Below are 13,178 nucleotides of genomic sequence, written 5' to 3' on the forward strand. Positions count from 1 at the left end.
GAGAGTGATGGACCTTAATAACAATAGTCAGACTTGGAGCAGGCGAGTGTTGTCATGGTAGCCTTAAAAGTTCAGAGAAATCTGAGGGTGGAATTGGTTAACAGTTCACTATACGCTATAACCAACACTGCATGTGTTGGTTAAAAGGGCTGTTTAATTTGGCTAAACAGCATGGTTATTTGTACAAATTTTATATTTCTCTCATAGTTTCAAAATCTTGTTATTCGTAAACATCTTGCATGCTAATTTTTGTAAAAATGTAATATTTATTCATTAACAGTAACAATATTTATTGACACTATTTATTAACATTGAACCTTAATGTAAATGCACAATTATTAATACAATTATTACATTGTTTTTGTATAATTTATTAAATTGGTGTTTTCATTTCATTTTAATTTGTCTTCATTTACGCATTTTATTTCTTTTTAAAGGCAGCATGTTGTGGCTTCCTTCTTCTAAAAATAGAAAACTAGAAAACACTCAGCAAAAAAAACAGCTTTTATTCTCCAGGTAGTACAATATTCAGCAGTGACAGCATTTAAAAAAAAAAAAAAAAAAAGCTTAGTTGATGAAATTTGTTAAATGAAATGATGTGTCATGGAATAAAAAAGAAGCAACTTTAAATAAAAATGTTCAAATGTTACTGAATACAGAAACAACATTAGGCTTTATTTTTGTTTACAGTATGTTATTCAGACTGCATTCACATTTTTGTAATGATGTACTGTAACTATTAGTAGGCGCTTAAAAAAAACCAATCAATTTACATAGTAGCCCTATACAAATTAAGCTATGACCAAGATTTTGTTTTCCAAAGAAACATGGTTACAAAGTTGTAGCATGCACAGGAAGTACTAAGCTATTTGACAGTGAAGTTTAAGGCCTACAACATCAAGTGTGATGAATACTCCCAAGTGGTAAATTAGCTCCAGTTACCACATCCACATCGCATCCATGGTCACAGGCATTTCAATCATTCATGTGCTCATTGTTTTCATATGATCTGGCAGGAGAAAAACAGAAACATTGATTTTTATGGATTTTTCTCTTTAGTGTTAACAAAAGTCACAAATACCTGCTGTTTTTAGTAATGCTCATTTGGCATACCATGACTTAAATACCATCCAAAGAGATACTGAGATACAATCTACCACTACAATCACTTTAAATATTGACATGATACTTACTGTGCAATTTGTTCTATGGGTATGAAAAAAAAAAAAAACATGTCTTAATACTGACAACATTTGAACATTGAAATTCTGAGCACAATCATGGCCTTTTTGTTACTTTTGGCCCAGTATGACAGTTTTATGAAATGTACTGAACAGACACATTACCTTGTAGCCAATCCAACCCTTCCTGGAGACCCTCTCCTTTGATAGCATTGCTTGCACTGAAAATAAATAAGAAGTCAAGGAGTTAATCTCCTTGTAGTCTCGCTTTGCCAGACCATCCACACGCTGCGGAGCGAAGAGGGTCTGGCTACTCCAGACAGCATTCCAAGATGGGAGAAAAATGTGCTCTGGTTTAATGGCATTTCTTTAAACCAGTCACAATCGTCATGGGCGGTGCTAAACTCCGCACAGACCCGCTGTAAAATAGTCGTGCGAGAGAAAACTCAGATTGGACAGATAGTCTAGCTAGCTGTCTCAATTTACCCTGCAGAGATCTGAGGAGCAGTCAACCATAGTCCTCATGAATCCACCAGAGTTTAAAATTCCAACACAAAGGAAACGGACATCGGCGAAAATACATACATCCGGCAGAATTTCCTGCGGCACCGGAGCAATCCCGGAAGTGGAACGTCTAATCAGTGTGCCATATCAGCATTAAGCCTGCCATCATCTACTAAGCCCGTTCGGGCAGTGTTATTTTTTTCCCCTTCGCATCACATTCTGTGAAAAAGGCAATGAGTACTAGCCAATTAGAGACAGAGTATGACAGTAGACAGGAATGCGGATGGGGAAAAAGTCAATCAAACTACTGGCTGTTCTCCTGCCAATGGCTGTGAAAGAGGCCATTTGACATGCGGATTTGAACATTTCCGAAAAACTGTCTTGCGCACTTATTGCTAGTGTGCCATTGGTTGAGCTACCGCGTGCCAATGGTGGCACCGTGCCTAAGGTTGCTGACTCCTGATATAGACTAATCTCCTTGTGGCACTTTCTCACGACTTTTCTTGGATCCTGGATGTTTAAAGCTGCCTAGCTCGTAATCCAACTGCCTCCCATCTGTCTAATGAGTAAACACTCCCTGTTACTACTCTGTTTAAGACTTTAATCTGCAACTCTTGAAGCACAATATGTTGAGGATCGGGAAGAGACAGGGCTTGGCTCAGTTCAGCTAATTTAATCCAAGTGCATTTACCTCAAGACTACCTAAAAAGAGCATGATTCCTGTGGCAAACTACTCAACAATATCTCTGGAGGTGGCTTTGGAGCCTTTGCTTACAGACCCTTTATCAGGATGAATATTTCTACAATTATGTGGCCACATCAACGTCACAGCATCCTTGTAGAACTTGACCAGAGTACTATAAGTGAGAATCAGAAAGAATTATGAACTAAAGATTGGTTTGGAATGACTTTGTGCAGCCTGTTTTACCAGATGTTCCAGGGTTTGTCTTTGATGTTCTCCAAAGACAACATCTGTGAGACTTTGACAGAAGACATGGCATCACGCAGATCCGTCTTGTTAGCGAAGAACAATACTGGTATCTTTTTGCTGCGGATATCTGGATAATAAGACAGACATGAAGACCAGTGAATCATTGGCAAAGAGAGATAAAAATCTTTTTATTTTTTTGTTTATCCAATAAGGAGTAAAGTATCAGCAAAGTTTATAGTTTGTGTAGACATATAGCCTATCTTTAAATGTGATTATTCTTAATTAATACATGAAAAAGTTGTACCATATTGGACCAAGTGCCATGATGGAGGACTAAAACTAGCAGGTTTTCATTTAACTAAAAGTGACACCCAGTGATTTCAATGATCTCTCCATCGTGTTTTCGCCAGTGAAATGAACTTTTATAGTCTTAAGCTTAGTTTTTCATGCCACATGGTTTAACATGCCAGATTCAGACAATGAGTATACTAACAACTTAATTCCAGGACACTGTTAATAGTAATACTAATGCCTAAAAAGAAATGCAAATTCAAACTGTATCATTTCTATTATTTCACAGAATATGAACCATGCTTGACAATGTATTTTTTAAAAGGCCACACTTGTTGTCATATATCATTATTATAAAAAAAATAGCATCCATACTCTGTCTTTATACAAATGAGTTAAAACAGCATTGCCGGTATTTTGTACCTTCGTGATTGAGAAGAGTATCTAGCTCCTCTTTGGCAACAACCATTCTCAGTTTGTCACCGCTGTCAATGACAAATATGATGGCATGGCTCTCTCTAAAGAAAGACCAGAGCAGAAGTTATAAATGACACAGACTCATGTTACAGTGATGCGTTTTGATAAGCATGTTGTGTGTTTCATACTTGTAGTAATGTTCCCATAGGTTTCTATATCTGCTCTGCCCAGACATATCAAAGACCGTAAAAGACAGGCTGCATGCAGAAAAAAAGAGAGGACAGAAAGCTGAGAGCGATACTTTATGCCGCATTAGCCTTTTTTTTAATTTCATGTCTGTAAACTAGTCAAAAATAATAGTGATAAATATACATTATACATTTCTACCTTGAACTCTTGAACTTCTCAATGTTGAAGCCAATTGTTGGGACTATATCTGGTGCCGGTTTCTGCGCACACACACAATCGCACGCGCACGTGCGCACACACACACACACACACACACACAGCCAAGTAATGGCAAAAGTATGTCAACAAGTAGTATAAGGAAAGTAAGATATGGGCTTTACCTGACTAACATGTTTCCATTCTTCTGACAATGGGCCTAAATGATTGGAATTCTGAAAGCAAGCAATCAGTGAATGATTGCAGTGAAATAAAGGAAATTTTGATAGGCCTTGCCCCAAATTTATCCCAAATGATCATGGTAGAAGATTTTTTTTTTTTTTTAATGCATAACAAGTTTGTGTACCCACATTACAGACTACGGTACACAAAGGCCTCTCACTTTTTCTAACAAAATTTAATTATTTCATTATTAAAGTTTAATCCCACAGTCTCATGTACTTACATTAGACGGTTTGAGTTGGTTGATGATGGTAGTTTTGCCACTGTTGTCCAGTCCCAAACACAAAACGTTGACCTCTTTTTTCCTCAGGCCGAGCCAGCCCGACAGTTTATCCAGCAGCCCCATTAGACTTGATTGACGCTACAACATTTAAATCGTAACGCATCACCCCATGGATAGTCTGACTATTGGAAATTAAATAGAATTTACAAATTCTCTACAAATTCTCTTAATGATAAACATAGCTGCGGATCGTGAGTTCCCAGTCCTTGCTTTGAATAGTGTCACAAGCTGAGATGCCGCCTGGGCATAGGTAATCCTATTAAGGCGAATTAAGCTCTGTGAACCACCTGGTGACCGGAGTATGGCGCTCTCCAGGCCCCCTATCCTGATTTCCTACTCTAACACCTTACCTTACTTTAATTGGAGTCACCATCAATCTGTTTTGTCATTCTGTGTGTTTTACTCTAAGTCAAGCAGTCTGTGATGAGAGTGTTGATATAAATCTACAATAAATGAAAAATATAAAAAACAGACAGCTCCAGGCCTGGAGCTGGTCAGTGATCCAACAGCTCCATCTCTTGGTTATCAGTTATGTGCACAACTTCATGTAAGTTGCCAGGTTGAAGAGGTGGTACATGTTTGATATATTAGACAATAATTTACATTAAAGGCTAATTAAAGCGATAACTCGGAGATTTGACTGCCTCTGAGAGGTTTTTTTTCAATGGGCGGCAAGGTTTCTCCTTAATTTTAGCATTGAAAACAAGGACATTTCACAACCTGAAAGATACATGATAGCAATATTTCATTTAAATCAGTGCTGTTTTGATTTTGATTAAAAAATGGAAACAACATTAAATGAGCAGTCAACCACCAGAACTGTTCGTCTTTATTTGCAAATAAATATTCGCTGTAACTGCCTCTTACAGTGTGGAAGATCTACAACATCTCTTTGGAAATTATAGAAAAATAAAATACAAGAATTATAAGTATACTTGTACTTTGTACAAAAGAACGTTCTAACATTGCTCAGCAGTAGAACATGCTAAACAAACAGCATCTAATATTCTCCTTAGTCTGTAGAAGGGTGGTGACCGCAAGCGTGTGTGTGTGCAAATACTTTGTATGTGAGTGTATATGCGTGTTTGGATGTGTGCGTGCACCTTTCCTACTCCTGCAGGCTGGGATGCATAACTACGCTGTGACCGAAAGGCACAGATCTCTAGATCCAGTCTGCCTTTGACATTAATCATCGAGCCACAATTCGTAAGAAAAAACATTGCTGTAGAGGGGCGGTCGCTCTCTTGAATATGGAATACAACTCAAAGTAATGGCTAGGTCCTGTGACTGCACTGAAACTTATGAACCACACCTAAAGTGTTTCTGTCTTGTGTGGTTAACGGACTGTAAGGCATTCTACGTGCGTGTGTAAGTGTGTGTGTGTGTGTGTGTGTGTGTGTGTGTGTGTGTGAGAGTAAGTAAGTAAGTGTGTTTGTTACTGTTGATGTTAGAATGACACATGATGAGTTATGATGCTGCTGTTTATATTTATTCTCCCTCTGCCGTCATTAAAGTCACTTACTGTCTCTGCTGGACAGCTCTGTCCTGATCACACAAACCCAAGACTACTGCCTTTTCTCACTGGTTTCCATCCACCAGGTTTTAGCTACTTCTGCTGCCCCCAACTCAACTAACTGGCTATATTCTGCAGCAATGCCTATTCACCACTGACTTAGCAGATGAAGAAAAATGATTATTTTAATGGCAAACATCTGACAAATTGACATTATCTACTGCAGATCCAACAATTTTCATTCCAGACTACATCTATGTACACTGCTTTCCCATATTGCCACAAATGCCACAACCTTTACATAACCACAATGTAAAAACAGACTGGAGTAGAGTTACGTCCAGTAGCTTTGCATCTACGACACCATATTCTGCTCTGACATCTTGGATCAACTTTGTCCACGAAATGCACTGCATTAGTGTGTGTGCAGGCAAAAAGAAACAATGAATGTATATTAAAGCATTTTGGCTAATTCTGAAGAACCATATAAGTCCATGTTAAGTTTCCAGACAAACATCTCCTATATATATCTAAATTCTGTTAACATTCATATGTTAGGACAGTGGAGATTGTGTACTTTCAGGCAATGTATAACATTTACAATCCAAAATAAATCAGGCTTATCGTTACACAACTGTGAGTACACTGGTTGTTAAAAACTGTCAGAATAGACTTGTATGGTTATTCATCTGAAGGCAACGGATCCAGTTCTGCAAGCTAAGCATGTGACAATAGAAACAGGTGGATGGTGTGGTGGGAGCCTCATGTTAACATGTCAACAAGAGTTCTCTCATTGCACAATTCTTCATCTTTCTCTGAGATACTGAGGTGACTGCATAATACTGTATTGCTGATTTGGATAAAAATCTGAAATAAATAAAACATCTTAAATAAGATCCAGATTTACTAGGGCTTTCACATACAGGACTGCACATATATAGATATTAGGTTATGATAATAATTATCGATTAATTGTCTATACACTTTTGAACATTCAAGAAATCTCCATAACTTGCTTCTCACTTCTTTATTCAAGTATTAGCATACCAGATTCTCTGGAGAGAGGGTTAACTAAAGCAAAGCAAATAACACCTCCATGGTAAATAATCAAACTCTGAAATAAAATATATTGAGGATACTTTTCGATTGCACACCCGATAGCAGCTACATGAGCACATAACTCAGAGCGAGAAAATGGCAAAAAAGAAGAAGAAAATAGTCAAAAGTTCCGGTAGATTACGTTTGCAAATCTACATCTCTAGATATTGTTGCTTCACACACAAAGTACTGCTGCTGCAACAAGGCATTACATTCCCCTAAGTGAGGGCCTGGGCCAGTCTTTAAAGTCGATCAGGCTGCAATAGTCTGGCAGAGCCAGGTATACTGGGTAAGGGGTGTATAGTAGGAAAAAGTCTGTTACTAATGGATGTGAGGGAGACCAGGGGGCAGTCTGCTGTGGTAGTCTGTCCAATTGCCTCCTTTATGAGGGGTTAAGACTCAGGCACAGGCTGCAGACGGTCTGTCCAATGGTCTAGACTTCACTTCCCTCTGGTCCATCTATCTGTCCATCCCAGGTTGTGTTAAAGGTTGTCCTCATACATGAAAACCCTTCTCCTGTTCGTGCAGTAGCTGAAGGCGGAGGGTCTGTACGCTGCTGGTGATCCGCCTCTGGTGGCCGATCAGCTCCACCCCTATACGCCTCACATCTCTAGGCCGAGAGGGGAAACACAAAAACAAACACACACAAGACGCTTTAAGTCTTACTTGTGAGGACTTTTCATTGACTTCATTTATTGCCTCATTTGTTTCTTCTTCAGGGAAGCCCTTTGCATCACGTAGGCAATGTTAACTCTGTCTGGTAAAAGGAGGTGATATTTTGATCACAAATGTGCTATAAGCGCCATAAACTGTCCTCAGTCATAAGGGCTGAGTGAAGATTAAAAAAAAGATCTCACTTTGAAGTTACATCGCTCATTTTTCTATCCTTGTAAAAACATCTTATGTATGTGAAAACATGTGCACACTGAGTTTATGTAAAACAAAACATATCTATCCTACAACCACAGGGCTGTATCAACAAATCAAAAAGGGGAGCAAAATCTCAAACATGTTTTTTTTTATTTTTTATAAATTATTGACGTGGTAACTCTGTGGCTCAGTATTAAGATGCGTTATTTCACACTGGGAATTTGATGCCGGACCATGACCAAAACATCACGCCTCTAATTAGCTCGGGGCTGATAGTGTGCTGGAATTTAATTTCTTCTTTCAAATGGTTTCATTTTCATAATAGATACCCGTCAGGGGTGCATTATAAAACATCTCTTTTGTATGTAAAAAAAAAATACAAGCTCATTAAGTGATGTAAACACTAACTAACTAACTAACACAAACTAAATTAAGAAAGGTAAGCAATTAAGTAATTAAAGGACTATTCTTGCAGTTTAGTATTAGATAGGGATGTCCCGATCAGGTTTTTTTGCCCTCGAGTCCGAGTCCGAGTCATTTGATTTTGAGTATCTAACGATACTGAGTCCCGATCAGGTACTTCTATAATAATTCAACTTTATAATACCTCCAGACCGCAGACATACTCACGCTTTCTGCTTCAAGCTGCTTCCGTGTTCTACTTTGCCGGCATTTAACCAATAGCGTCTCTGCAACAAAGTGATGTCATGCCGCACGCGTTGCTGTTTCTGTGTGGAGTCAAAAGGGTCCACCGCATAACTATAGATGTGTTAAAAAATAATGAGAATATATATACATATATATCCGAGTCCTGATCGGGAGGTATCGTCCGATTCCGATCGAGTCTGAAACCACGTGATCGGGCCCGATTTCCGATCACATGATCAGATCTGGACATCCCTAGTATTAGACATACATAACGTTGGGGTCATCAAACAGCAGAAGCTGAAATATCCTGAATTTTAAGTATGAGTCTTGAGCCAAAAACCCTGGATCCTACACCATTATGCAACAAAAAATCTTTCAATCTTCACACCCCCAGTTTGAACCACAGGCATTCTGTTAAAGGTTAAAGTCTCAAGCTGAATTTGAGATAACCCTGATGACATCACTATGACATCATCAGGGTTATTTTCCCAGACTTTTGAAAGCTCCCTCCGAGAGCCACAGGAGACTGAATAGTACTCCTAACAAGTAACAAACTTCATGAGTAATTATTAGTATTGTGTCCCTTTATATCACCACTGCTGCTGCAAAGATAGGTCCTATTTGGTTTCATGCCATTTAATAATGGTAATAATATTTTAGCTCTGCTACTCACTCAATATTCATCCTCGCCACAGAATCCAACGTGTTGTAGCCAGCTGCCATGAAATTGCTCTTGTACTGAGTCATCTTAATGGAGTCCAGCCAGTCGCCGATGGAGATGAACATCGGGTAGTCCATTTCCTCCCCCGGAGACTCCGGTAGACTGATACAAAAAATAAAAAATAACCCAGATAATGTCAGATCCTGCCAGTATTCCTAAACATTTCAGAGGTAGACAACTGACCTTACTGGCTTAAAGATTTCAGCGTGACACACACACTTGGTCCTACTTTTAGGCGTAGGAGTAAGAGCATTTTATAAACTTTCTTAACCAGAAAAGTCACCCTATCTTTGCCTGGTTTTAGGAGAGATGTCCTATCAAAGCTTACTGTGTATTGTAACTCAAATAACTCAAGTTCTGTTCTTAGTTCAGAGATGCTTGAAAAATACGATTCCCTGTCACCACAGCTTAAATTAACTTACAGCAGGCACGTGCACACACAGACCTCAAAAGGGGCTTGAGCACCTGACCTTTTTCTTCCTTGAGAGAAAGTGCCCTTTTTTAATTAATAAAAAAGGGCACTTTTTTAATTCAATATTTCTTGAATGAAAAAAATCTAAATATCAGATCGGGAGATGAAACTGTCGATCCCTCTCTCTCTCTCTTTGATGCTTCTCCTTGTGCCACCCCCCCCCCCCCCCACACACACACACACACAGTGCGTGGCACTATCTTTGTGGGGACCCGTTACTGACATAATGCATTCCCTAGCCCCTTACCCTAACCTTAACCATCACAACTTAATGCCTAACCCTAACCCTAACCCTTACCCTAACCATAACCTAATTCTAACCCTAATCCTAAAACCAAGTCTTAACCCTAAAAAAACCCTTTAAAGTTGTGGGGTCCAGCATTTTGGCCCCACAAAGCTGTCCGGACCCCACAAGTATACTGTAAAAGACAAAACAAATAGTTAAGTTCTGTCTTGCTAACATGCATCAGCTACTAGCTTATGTAATAAGTTAGCTAAGGTTTAGCTGAGGCATCATGGCCATACAGACTAATGTACTGTGGCCTACCTAATGGAGACACTCCAGGTGAACAGCTACAGTAAAATCAGTGTCTAATAACGTCATTGCAATCGCTACATTGATATGCAAATTAGGCGTTAATTAAAATGCACTAATTTCCATACATTTGACAAGGCAACTACAACTAAAACATATCAGCACAGAACTTCCCCAGTAAATGAGTTACGAGTCTTTCCCCATTAAATGTTAGGTAATTTAGAAGAGATCTACAGATGCAGCCTAAAACAAATACCATCTAAACGTGTATTTTGGAAGTTTTATTTCCATTAGAGTAAAAGAAGACACGGAAGCAAAATAGACCAAAATCTCTAAATTGACCACAACATGAAAAAAGTGTCCTGCATTAAACAGTAACTTCATCATTTGGATCGTAGGCTCCTCATCTAACAATAACAGTGCTTTTTCATTATTGGTGGAGTGTTTTTTCCTGTAAAATTAACACAATCGCAGCAACAGCCTTTTTCAGTTTGGTGTGAAGATTTTTTAATATATTTAATTTTTTTGTTTAAATTTCAAATAAATAATTATTCATTAACTATTAGGCCTTTTTTTTCCTTGAGCCCCTTCCACCTAAAATGTCTGTGCACGTCCCTGACTTACAGTGCATTTATATTTAAAGCATTTCATGGTGCTAGGAACTCTTTAATACTGTACCTCTGAATGTCCTCTACCAGTGGCAGCAGGCTGCTGGGGTTACGGATCAGTTTATCCAAGAAGGTAACAACATCGGTGAATTTAGGCCGGTGACTCCTCTCCTTCTGCCAGCAGTGCAGCATAAGTTGGTGCAGGGCCACAGGGCAGCCCATCGGTGCAGGCAGCCGGTAGCCCTCTTCAATAGACAGAATCACCTGGAGAGACAGTCGAATGTGATAAAGGACGAAGTCTTAATGTGGAAGATGGCTACTTTATTAGAATTTTATTAGCTTGAAAATGGATCTACTCGGAAATCAAAATAGTGGTTTCTCTTTGATCTTGCAGACAAACACAATAAACCTACTGAATATAAAAACATATATAAAAATGTAGCATTGTTTGGCGTTATATAAATTTGCATGTAAGGTCTGAGGTTTTGGGGTTGGATTTACAAAGCTTTACAGTGCTACGAGTTGATCCTACTCAACGAATACGAACATTTATTTTCTATGAATAAAGACCTAAAATGAAGGTTAAGAACATTGTAAACAGTGACTTAACATAGTGTTTCACACAATTAAAATGTATAATATTCCTGTATTTCACATATAAATGCTAAGGAGATCTTATTTTTATGATCTGTTTCGTCTTTCATCTATGCATCTTTTATTTCCTATAACCTCCTCCTTGCATGTTTACTTTCCCGTGTAGTACAAATAAAGTTGAACTATGTCTTTTATACATGTGCCCAAACCTAATCTGTACTAACAATCAATTCCAACATGCAAGTGTAAATCCCTTTTTTATCTGAGCCAATAGCGTGTCCATGTAGTCTCTATACAGTTGATCTCCATATCATCTGTGAGTCTGCGCTACGGGAAAGTCGAGGTCCATACATGTATCTTCGTAGGGAGCATTGTTAAGGGGCTGACCAGGATGAGATAGTGTTTGGCTGGTTTTGCGGCTTGGCTGACCTTTTGCCTTGGAAAGCACTTCTAAGCAATTCCCAAACAGCACAAATCCTCCCCAAACCCTGGGACCTTAGTGAATGTGCGTGTGTGGGTGTCTGTGTATAAATGTGTGTATGAGTCTGTGTGTAAGGGGTTGAAGGGATTACGGTGGAGCTTTCACACTCAGCGGAGAGAGGGATGGATCTGCTTCCTCCATGGTCCCTCCAATCCCTGACCACAGCCCAGGGATCAGCAGGGTTGCTCAGCCACAGTGAATCCACAGCTTTAAACTCCCCCTCTATCCAAAGTCTTCTGAACCTCTGACCTTCACTGCTCTTTTCCTTTCCCTCTCACTCATCTTTTTCATCCTTTTGGTGACTCTCACCAGCATTTCTGTTCCTCCCCTGCTCTCCTTTAAAGAGGTAGGCTTTTAATGTGAGAAAACAGCCAGGGAGCAGGTTGAAGGGCAGCAATTTTAACACATATAATGGAAAATAAACAGAATGTACTCAGTGGAGCAGGACTTGAATTGAGAAGTCAATATTGAGGTGAGCTGCAGTGCTAGAGGTTTGAGAGCCAGACTTGTGAGGGGAATATTTGTGAAAACAACATGAACAAGTCTTCTTCATCCTCTCGGAAGAATCACTGAGATGCTGAAGGGAAAATCACTTAAAGGAATAGTTATATGGAATAGGAACAGCACTCAAAAGTTCAAACACCAGCACGCTCACATTACACTCAGTGAGTTAGCTAATGCAGCTGTGTCAACCACCTTAACCAGGAACAATTTCTTTATATTTCCAAAAGACAAAAAATGACAGCATAATAGCAACAGCTCTTAGAGGGCTATGCCTATACTCATAGAATCTGGAGTTACAATACGTAACTATCGTTTAAGATTGTGTCATAGCTCCAAATAAAGCCCATCCAGTGTTTTAGTCAGTACCTCCTAATGCGTCCCACATAATGATGTCCCAAAATGATTAGAATTGGATATATGGTAGCCAAGACTACCATTGAAGTTAAGGTCACTTCAATTCAAGGTCTTCAGTAAGATTTCTGGGACTTAACATTGTACAATTACACACGTATAATACAGATTGGATTTTTAAGGCTGATTCTGATATTTTTTAGACTTCATATTTTTTAAATGTCATTTAAAAAATGACTGTTTATAGGTAAAAAAACAATCTCAAAACAGTAAAGACAGCGGAAAAATTTACACAAATAACGCAAGCAGAAAATTTGCTTTGCCTTTTGTCTGAGCACACACATACAAATTCTGGGGAAATTTGGGATCTTTATCAAATGTGTTTGGTCAGAGATGTTTGGTACCAGATTTAGCTAGTAGCCACCAACTGCCCCTGTCCCTGGGCAGGTTAACATGGTTCATGATGACCCCAGCATTTCTAAAATCCTGGGCCACGTTCAGCAAAATGCAGCAACATGCTTTTATAAACTAAAAAAGGGGGTGCGTTGA

General features: G+C 38.9%; 2 protein-coding genes across 6 annotated transcripts in view; both read right to left on the bottom strand.

Annotated features, from left to right (window-relative positions):
- Nucleotides 1-491: 491 nt before the first annotated feature.
- Nucleotides 492-4,484, bottom strand: LOC116037813 (ADP-ribosylation factor-like protein 6). 4 transcript variants are annotated; one of them, XM_031281853.2, is made up of 9 exons: nucleotides 4,175-4,483; nucleotides 3,894-3,944; nucleotides 3,712-3,773; nucleotides 3,513-3,581; nucleotides 3,331-3,425; nucleotides 2,614-2,743; nucleotides 1,347-1,402; nucleotides 1,194-1,206; nucleotides 493-1,009 (listed from the first exon to the last, which is right to left on the bottom strand). In XM_031281853.2, the coding sequence occupies exons 1-9, from the start codon at nucleotides 4,295-4,297 to the stop codon at nucleotides 976-978; spliced, it is 633 nt and encodes a 210-aa protein (XP_031137713.1). In that variant the 5' UTR covers nucleotides 4,298-4,483; the 3' UTR covers nucleotides 493-975. The 4 variants fall into 4 exon arrangements, with proteins under 4 accessions (XP_031137715.1, XP_031137717.1, XP_031137713.1 ...); XM_031281855.2 differs by lacking the exon at nucleotides 1,194-1,206 and having other exon boundaries at nucleotides 492-1,009; nucleotides 4,175-4,484; XM_031281856.2 differs by lacking the exon at nucleotides 3,894-3,944 and having other exon boundaries at nucleotides 4,175-4,482.
- A 559-nt stretch (nucleotides 4,485-5,043) lies between these two features.
- Nucleotides 5,044-13,178, bottom strand: part of epha6 (eph receptor A6) — a 188,670-nt gene continuing 180,535 nt past the window's right edge. Inside the window, exons 15-17 of one of the 2 annotated variants that reach the window (XM_031281749.2) lie at nucleotides 10,770-10,963; nucleotides 9,037-9,186; nucleotides 5,044-7,455 (exon numbers count right to left, since the gene is read on the bottom strand). In XM_031281749.2, coding sequence (XP_031137609.1) covers nucleotides 7,341-7,455; nucleotides 9,037-9,186; nucleotides 10,770-10,963 — 459 coding nt within the window. In that variant the 3' untranslated portion in view covers nucleotides 5,044-7,340. The remainder of the gene's footprint in view (nucleotides 7,456-9,036; nucleotides 9,187-10,769; nucleotides 10,964-13,178) is intronic. The other variant, XM_031281750.2, reaches the window with a different exon arrangement.

This window comes from Sander lucioperca, chromosome 8, assembly GCF_008315115.2.
Source record: "Sander lucioperca isolate FBNREF2018 chromosome 8, SLUC_FBN_1.2, whole genome shotgun sequence".
Classification (NCBI taxonomy): Eukaryota; Metazoa; Chordata; class Actinopteri; order Perciformes; family Percidae; genus Sander; species Sander lucioperca.

What these genes read in the sequence shown, in the direction of transcription:
- LOC116037813 (XM_031281853.2), bottom strand. Translation starts at nt 4,297, where the DNA reads ATGGGGCTGCTGGATAAACTGTCGGGCTGGCTCGGCCTGAGGAAAAAA. An exon ending in AATGGAAACATGTTAGTCAG is followed by an intron (nt 3,774 to 3,893) that starts GTAAAGCCCATA and finishes GTGTGTGCGCAG; the next exon opens with AAACCGGCACCAGATATAGT. An exon ending in GAGAAGTTCAAGAGTTCAAG is followed by an intron (nt 3,582 to 3,711) that starts GTAGAAATGTAT and finishes TTCTGCATGCAG; the next exon opens with CCTGTCTTTTACGGTCTTTG.